Here is a 9,128-nt window from a genome sequence, read left to right as displayed (position 1 = left end):
CTGGGTAAAGATATACTTCAGGCTCTTGTGATCTATGTAAATGTCACACTTGTTGCCAAGCAAGTAGTGCCTCGAGATCTTTAGAGCGTGAACAACTGCAGCTAACTCTAGGTCATGCGTGGGATAATTCTCCTCATGCTTTCACAACTGGCGAGAAGCATAGGCTACAACCTTACCTTCCTACATCAGTACGCACCCAAGACCTTGTCTCGAGGCGTCGCAATATACCACGAAATTCTTTTTGATGTCGGGAAGAGTCAGAGTTGGTGTGATAGTGAGTCAGGCCTTGAGCTCTTGGAAGCTTGCTTCAGATTTTTCTGACCACACAAACGGCATGTTGCTCTTCAACAATTCTATCATTGGCTTTGCAATCTTGGAGAAGTTCTCCATGAATCTATGGTAGTACCCTGCCAATCCGAGAAAGCTTCTGATTTTCATCACATTCTTCGGTTGCTGCCATTCTGACACTGCGTCAATCTTATCTAGATCCACAGCAACTTCCTGTGCTATCAACGCATGACCAAGGAAAGCAACTTTCTCAAGCCAGAACTCGCATTTGCTAAACTTGGCGTACAACTGGTGCCGCCTCAGCTTCTCCAATAGAATCCATAAGTGCTCTTCATGCTCTTTGGCAGTCTTGGAGTAGACCAAGATGTCGTCAATGAAAACAATGAGAAACTTGTCCAACTCCTCCATGAACACTTTATTCATCATATTCATGGAATAAGCCGGCACGTTGGTAAGACCAAAAGATACGACCGTGAACTCATATTGTCAGTACCGGGTTACAAATGTGGTCTTATGAAAATCTTTCGGTCTAATCTTCATTTGATATTAGCCGAACTGGAGATCAATCTTGCTGAAATACTTGGCCCTCTTCAACTGATCAAGCAGATCATCAATTCGTGGCAGCAGGTTCTTGTTCTTAATGGTCACCATGTTAAGTGCACGATAGTCGACACACAAACGCATCGATCCATCCTTCTTCTTCACGAACAATACCGATGAACCCCAAGGTGGAGCACTTGGCCTAATGTACTTCTTGTCAAGTAGAGTCTTCAATTCTACCTTCAACAACTCTAGTTCCTCAACAAACATGCGGTATGGTCGCTTTGCTATCGGGGCTGTCGGTGGCACAAGGTTAATCACAAACTGCACCTCACGGTCTGGAGGTCAACCCGGCAACTCCTCTTGGAATACATCAGGGTACTCGCAAAGCACAGGGACATCTGCCAGTCTTCTCAGTGAGGCTGTAGCAAGGTCAAGCTTCAAGGGGTGCGGTAATCATGGGGACATCAGGGTACACAGTTGGAATATTGTGGGACTTCATGGGCTCAAGCTCGACCTTCTCTCCATTGGGGTGTAGCAAGGTCACAAGTTGAGGAGAACTAGAGATAACACCTTTGTGTGCAGTAATCCAGTCCATGCCCAGTATGATGTCAATACCATTGGACTTCAGTACCGTCAGGTCTCCTCAGAACTTTAGTCCTTTCATCCACATCTCCACTCCTTTACACATCAAGGTGCAACATATATCACCTACGGGAGAGCTTGTGACGATGGGTATGGGTCGGGGGACCATGGGGAGAGATGCTTTGGTCACAAACTTAGAAGAAACATGGGAGCAAGTTGCTCCAGTATCAAACAGAATTAGAGCTTTAGTGCCACAAACAACAAACTCACGGATCACCATGTCAGGGGCATCCCGAGCTTCTTCCTTGGTAAGGTGGTTGAGTCTTCCATCGCTAGCCGGCTGCCGACCTGCAGTCCGAGGATGTCTCCCTCCTAGGTCCGGTGTCTTTGCGGGCGTCAGGTTGGTATTCTTGTCAAGGCAGTCGTAGGACTTGTGGCCGGGCTTGCCACAGTTGAAGCAGGTGATCATGGCTGCTCTGATGTTCGGCCTCGGTGGGAGCTGTTGAGGGTGGCCGTAGCCTCCTCCCTGCTGCTGGAAGCTAGGGTTCCTTCCTCCCGAGAACTGGTTGCTACCTCCACCGAAGCTGTGGCCAAACTAGCTTGGTCCCGGATGGAAGTTTCACCTCAACAGGTTGCCCTTTCCACTCTTTGGCCTCTAGATTGACCGGTCACGAGAGTCGTGATCTGCCCTCCTCTTCTTGTTCCTCAAGCGATCTTCATGTCCCATTCTCTAGGTATCTACAGCGATGGCCTTATTGACCAGGTGGCGGAGCAACTTGTAGTCACTCCCTATCAGGATCTTGCGAAGGTCATAGTGGAGGCCTCGAAGAAACCAGAATTGCTTCCTCTCATCGGTGTTAGTGTCATCTGAAGCGTACCTCATCATTTTGGTGAACTAGCGTTCATACTCCTCCACCCTCATGGTGCCCTAGGTCATAGTACGGAACTCTTGGGCCTTCTGGACCATCAACTACTTGGGGATGTGCTGCTCACAAAATGCCTCGCGGAACTCTAGCCATGTGATGTGCGCAGGATCTGGGTGGCTGACCAAGTAGCTGTCCCAACAAGCCTTGGCTGGTCCCTCAAGCTGGTGGACCACGATCGTGATGCACTCCTCATCGGTGTAGTTGGTGAGATCGAGCTTGGTCTCAATCACCATCAGTCAGTCGTTAGCTTCGATCAGATCTTCTGAATAGCTGAAGGTAGGAGCCTTCAATCGGATGAACCTCTCGATCTTCATTGGGAGGTCCTTCCCTTGCGGTCCGTGACGGTTCCCTCCATTGTTCCGGTGCTCAGCAGCCTCGGCCATCCTTTGCGCGAGCTGGGTCTGAGTCGCCATCACCTCAGCTAGGTTGGACGGTGGTGGCGGTGGCTGCTCCTACTGATGGTGGCCATGGCCACAGCCACAACCCTGCTAGGAGGGCTCAGGCTTAGCTTCCTCCTCTTCTTCTTCGCCTTCGGCTACTTGGCCGATGGGCAGCTGTGGGGCTGCGTCGGCAGCACGGCCTCAGCCTATTCCATGGATTGGTGCGTGGGTGAGGGCGCGTCCGTATCCACGGACTGTGGCACATCCACGGCCACGTGCGGCTGGGGCTTCTTCACCTTGGGCGGCTTCCTCGTGGGCGGCTTCCTTGAAGCGTGCCATCAGGCGTCCAGACCTTCTTGTTGACATGTCGCTAAATCAACACTTATAGGGTTAGATAGGTGTTTGTAAACGTCGCTCACCAACTAGAGTAGGAGTCTAATACAAGAATGAAGATAATACTAAATATATATAATCCAACACTCAATGGGAAAAAGCAATAAAACTCAATTAACCCAAGAAGATCCATATCACACATTCAGTATTACATGATAGACACTTGCTACCTTGAGGTTGACTCCTAAGCCTTGGAGGTCTCACAGACACCATCAATCTAAGTACAACGTGAAAGATTTAAAAAAAAGGAGTAATGCCTACTCATGGTGCTTTATGATTCTCTTGACTCTTCATGTGCCGGAACATGCTCACAGCTAACATGGAACAACTCTTGAAACTACTATAGTACAAATCTACTTTTATTCCTACTTGATGGCATCACTCAAGCGTGCTCCTCGGGCGAGCCTTCTTGCAAGAGATAAGGCAGCGGTCCTCAGGGGTGTGCTCAGGGGTGAACATCTTCTCAACCATTGCCTGTGTAGCCCTTACCTCCCTGGTCTCCATGGGGCTGGGCATGTCTTTGGCCGGACACATGTGGAGCTTAAGTGTGGTCGGGTACACGGTGACGTCCTCCTTGCGTATAACACGTGGAGACTCAGGTGGAAGCTCACTATTGGTCTCCTGGAGCTCGTCCACACGGATCGAGTCCACATCTTTCCAAGTGTTAAGTAGCATCTTAGACTTGTCTTGAAGGTACAACGTAGTACGAGTGAGCACGACTATGTTTGCCGCATTGTGCTTCTTGTTGGTTTCCAACTCCTTGATCTTTTTTGTGCATGACCACGCAGGTGTCCATGAACAGTCATGAGGTCATCCTTTCCTCTTATTTGCTGCTTCAGCCAGTCCAAACTTGCGTGAACCTTTCTCTTGTCCTCCATGGTGTGAACCAGTACCTCGTTGATGTCTGCTCGTTCCTTCTCCATGCATACCTAGGTAGCAGCGGAAGTATTGAGAGCACTCTCAAGCTGCTAGAGATGGCAGCAGAGTACTGACGGGCACTTGCAGTGGCCTGGTTGAAGTTGAGGTTGACCAGGTAAGTCCCGGTGGTGCACAACGCCTCATCCTCCTCTCGGAGTGGCACGATCCGCACCTCCTCCTGCAGGTCCTCAAGGTTGGGCGTGCCCCAATACCCTCGGGGAAGGAGTCGGAAGTTCGTGGACTCAAACTGCCCCCAATACCGAGCCAACACCTTTGCCATCAGCCTTTGGCTCGCAAAGTTGAGTGCAGTCTTCACGAAGAATCCCATCCCATGTGACACCTCTCCGGTGAAGTCGGGCTGGGACGGGTGCGGGGTCACCACAACCGAACCGTGCACGTAATGGGCGACTTCGGGGTACACCCAGACAGCATGGTAATGGATGTGGTCAATAGGATACCAAGCTTCATTAGGGCTTTCTCCAGCCACCTCAGGATCTCCCCATACTGCTCGGGCAAGATTTCGATTTCTTTTGCCATTGCTTCCTGTGTTACGAAAGAAAAGTTTAGTCAGCGTAGGTAAGTAAGCAATTTTCAAGTAAAGAAGAGTTTTGTAATATATTTCAAGGAGTATATATAGAAATAGAGCATAAGGAATTCCCACACCATGTCTAGAGCCACATGCTATGGTCAAGTATGGCTCTGATACCACGAATCGGATTTCTGTAAGGAGAAATCTGACTCCATGTATCCTCGTGTTAGTTTCTGGATCAGTAGTTATCACATAAAGAACTCATTTCAGCATAATATCACATCCATACAATGATAACAGTACAAGTTATTTATTACATCTCAGAATATGAGAGTATGATCTAGTACATGCCCCTTGGGCTAATCGACACGAGTAAAACCAACGCAGCAGTAGCTAGCTTCTTGGAAACTCCTCCATCTTCACATCCGTGTCCAGAGGCATTCTTTAGCGTAGCACTCAACCCTAAATCATACCATCCATCGTAGTTGATGTCAAAGTCGGACTCGTAACCTACAAACCTACGAGCTGTCCCTAAGGAATGGGATAGGTCCACGTCACCATCCGTATGCAAGCTTTTAGTGACCTAATACTAAGGGTCAAGAAATAGTCAAGGATTAGGATTGAGTTTCGTATGCGGCAGCAAGCGTAAAGAGTAAAACTCCATATCCATCATCCAAATCCTCTAAGCACATTAGGCACACCTGCCTCGACAGGGTCCTTATCACCAACTTCCTAACTCCATACTAGGGTCAAGGCGAAGACTCCTCTCTTCGCCTCTCAACATCCATAGCCAGATCCTAAAGGGAAAGGGAGCCACTTCCCCTCTTCCTGACTGCAGATGCGGCTCACATCACACACAAGTAGCTCTAAGGCGGAGGTAGAGATATCCCAAAATATTTGAGAGTCATCTTGACATAGGGTTGTCCATGACTGAGGACACGACTATACGTATAGTATTAACTCTGCAGAGCGTGTACCCCTGGACCCATCTCGGAGTGAGCCCAAACGGTCCGTCGACTGAGAGAACATCACCCTACTAAGTGAAGAACCTAGAAGTTACGATACCATCCTTCAACCAGGCTCGGATGCGATCCCCTGCAGTGGACCACCGCAAAATTGTGAAGCACTCCCACCGGGGCCAATTAGGGGCAAAAGGAAATTAGGGGGCTAAAGGTCAACACCACTCCCCCCTACACTAACACTCTATCCTACGGTAGGTATGGTATCGCACTTGCCAGTCTCGACCCGAGCTTAAACTCATAATTCAGTGAGTGGCGTGCACATTTAACATATTCCCGTGAAGCATGGCAACCCACTCAGTTTCAGACCTGGGCAAGCTCCTAACTTCCAAAAGCGACTCCACAACATGGTCCGCAATGGCACCCATAATAGGTATTACCCCCAACTCTTGTGCTCCTCAACCATGTACTCGCAACAAGTACCAAACAGAGAACGTTCGAGAACGAACCCAAGCCCCCAATCAGAGGATTGGGTTGTATAAAGCTCACCCCCGTAAAATATCCCAAAAACATCTTCTCCTGCCGGTTTTAACCCCCACACACACCAAGAATCCTAATCACGATATCCCATACACATGCAAGCATTGCAGACACAACATATATCAATAGTATGGTAGTAGGTCAAACAAGGATTCGAGGCATGAAATAGGCTATGCATGGTTCATCATCATCGTATGAAGAAATAAAGCGGTAGGATACCAATTAGTAATGCCTAATGGGTATTCAAGTCGAATGGGTATGAACCTGAGTAGTCTTCCTCCTCATAGTGGTCCTCGAACGGCTCCAGCTCTGGGTTCAGCTCTGAGCCTTAGGCAGCTCCTAGTTACGCAATTAACCTAATTCCCTAGGTCTAATTGCAAGGAAATACCAAAAGATATCCATAGAAGACCCAAACAAGCGCAAGGACTAGTCTATCATGTGCTTCATGGTTTTAGAAAAATTATGAAACTAGTTTCATAATTTTTAGAGCTAAGATGAATTAGTTATGAATTTTTGAAATTGAAATCAATTTCTGATTTTTAAATAATTCGTGAAAATAAGGAAAAATCACAAGTGTGACACGTGGCGCCACGCGTCTTGCTGATGTCATCAGTAGGCTCGGATGACCTCAGCGTTGACTCCGTCAACGATCAACAGTCAAAGGATGACCGGTCAACGGGTCCACGGGTTAGTGGGCCCCACGTGCTGACGTGGCACCCTGGTAGCTAGAGGTTGGCTATAGGCTGTCGATTAGTTAGCTAGTAGGTGGCGTCTACATGTTAGCTACATGGTGGTTGACTCAACGTCGACGTATGGGCTGTAGGCGGCTATAGGGTAGCTATAGGTTGACTGCTAAGTGGATGTGGCGGTACCCGTGGCTCATGACGTGGTTGCCACAGGGCTGGTTCAGCACGGGATCTTCTATGGCTCGTGTGGCCACATCTACATGTGGTCCACAGTGTGGCCTCCTCCTCATTGGTTAGAAGAGGCACGCACAAGGTGCTCGATGGAATTCCTTATGGGTGTTCTGTGGCGGCAGCGCTTGACTAGCAGCGGTTAGTGGACGACCAGCGACAATAGGCGGCGTAGCCTTAGGCGGCTCGGTGGCGTCTCAAGGCGGTCAAAAGGCTTGTCCTTTGGCTCTGAGCGGTGGCCAGGTACGCTCGCGGCCCAAGGCCGGTCCTTGGCCATGACGGACGGTAGTAGCATACGGCACCTGCAGAGACACCATTGCACGATGGCCGGACAGAGCGAACAACAGCGGGATGGCACGGCGTGATGTAACAATGCGGGCATGAGGTCAAACCCCTGCTGCTACAGGTGTGCAGCTCGAAGGGTGATGTCGCATGCAAAGCGCGGTGATCATGCTCGTGGCGCATCCCCGGCGGTGCTCGCGGCTCTATTGTCTAGATCGCGGCGTAGAGGGACAATGGCGAGGAGAGGGGCAGCCGGCGACTCACTGGCAGCTTGAGGCGGTGGTGGAGATGGTGCGGTGGCAAGGTGAAGCGAAGACACGTGGTGGCCAGCTTGGTGAAGGCGGATGCAGCACGGCTTTGGGCACACGGCATCCTTCTCCTCGTCCCCGGCTCCTTGTTCCTCCTCTCCCCCTCTCCCTTTCCGACGCCCTCTACTCCTCCCCTCTTCCACAAAACCTGCATCGGACAAGGGTCAAAACCCCAATTGCGGCTAGGGGCAGGGAAGAGGCTGGCGTGGGGCTTTTGTAGGGCGAGAGCAAGGGTTTGGGCGGCCATAGACAACGGAGAGAACGTGGTTGTAGCGTGGCACGCATCGGTGAGGGCCTGCGCAAAAGCGATGGCGCGACGGAGCGGCTGTCGCTATCGCATGCGCGTGCGCTGCGCATAGGGCTATGGGAGGAAGAAAGGGGCACAGTCCCCCAGTGCCACTGAGAATTGGGCCTCGGCTAGCAATGGCTGCAGCGTGGAGGAGTCTGAAAGGGGGCCGGTGTTAGCGGGCTGTGTTGGGTTGGGCCGGCCGGCTTAGCAGCCTGGCACCTTAGGCAGGCTTATGCAGGCCAACGATTGGATGGGTCAGCTCGGGTTTAGGTGGGTCATTCGGGTTTGGGCCCAAGATAGGTTAGGTAGTTTAGGTTAGTTTAGTTTTAATTCAAATTTGAATCTAGAATTCAAATTTGAATTCACTCAAATTAAAATCCGAATAAAGACCAGATAAAATCCCAAATGGCACACTAACAATTATGCAATCCTAGGTTTTCAATTTTAGTTCAAATTAATCTAGGAAATTTGGGAGAGGATAAAATGAAGACACTCTTATAGTTTGGAATTTTCACTCCACCACAATAAAAATTTTGGAATTCACATTTTTGAAAATACAAACATCTCATAGAAATATGGGATGTTACAGCGTGTGGGTGGCTGGCAAAATCAACGGCACTTGGGGCTGCGGGAGACATGGCCTAGGCGAGAAAAATTGAGGCGGAGGTCGAGGGGACCGTGACGGTGTGCTTACCGATGGAGGAGATAGACAGACATGGTTGGAATTCGGCCGATGGTGGCAACAGACGGTGGCCACCCCAAGTAGTCATGCGGTGGAGCTCTTACGGCATCCAATCATCAACGGAGTGCTTGTGGCGGTTGTGCGGCTTGACATCCTGAAGCTCCTAGCAACGGCGGCTCCATCCCGTGGTGTCCCCATGCGGTGAATTGGGAGGTTGGAGGCAGTAGCGGTGCTCGGCTACTTCTGGCAGCGGTGCTACATGAGCAGGCATGAGCAGTAGGGAAACGAGGGACTCGGGCAGCGGCTTTATAGCAATGCAGGGTGGCGGCGGCAGCGTTGCCGTGCAGCACAGGAAGAGCTGCTGAGCAGCTGGGCTGGACTAGGCCTGGGTCGAGCCTCGCGAGCTCGGCTCGAAATGTAAGGTGCGGTCCACCCGTAGGGAGAGAAGAAAGGTGACACGAATTGGGTTGCTAAAGCGGGTTGGGTTCAGATGGATCCAGCCTGATCCAATAGGGATTAGGGTTTCTATTTTCTAGAATGTAATTTTCAGTGCAAAGCAAATCCAAAAAATTCTAGACAATATTTTTAAAGCACG

The 9,128-nt window shown here is 50.2% G+C and overlaps 1 protein-coding gene across 1 annotated transcript; it reads right to left on the bottom strand.

Annotated features, from left to right (window-relative positions):
• Window positions 1-279: 279 nt before the first annotated feature.
• Window positions 280-696, bottom strand: LOC111258311 (uncharacterized mitochondrial protein AtMg00860-like). The gene has a single exon (XM_022829474.1). The coding sequence runs from the start codon at window positions 694-696 to the stop codon at window positions 280-282; it is 417 nt and encodes a 138-aa protein (XP_022685209.1).
• Window positions 697-9,128: the final 8,432 nt, after the last annotated feature.

Source organism: Setaria italica, chromosome VIII, assembly GCF_000263155.2.
Source record: "Setaria italica strain Yugu1 chromosome VIII, Setaria_italica_v2.0, whole genome shotgun sequence".
Lineage (NCBI taxonomy): Eukaryota > Viridiplantae > Streptophyta > Magnoliopsida > Poales > Poaceae > Setaria > Setaria italica.
This window is presented reverse-complemented; position numbering and strand designations above follow the sequence as displayed.

Excerpts from the sequence above, each read along its gene's own strand:
- LOC111258311 (XM_022829474.1), bottom strand. The coding sequence starts at position 696 with ATGGAGGAGTTGGACAAGTTTCTCATTGTTTTCATTGACGACATCTTG.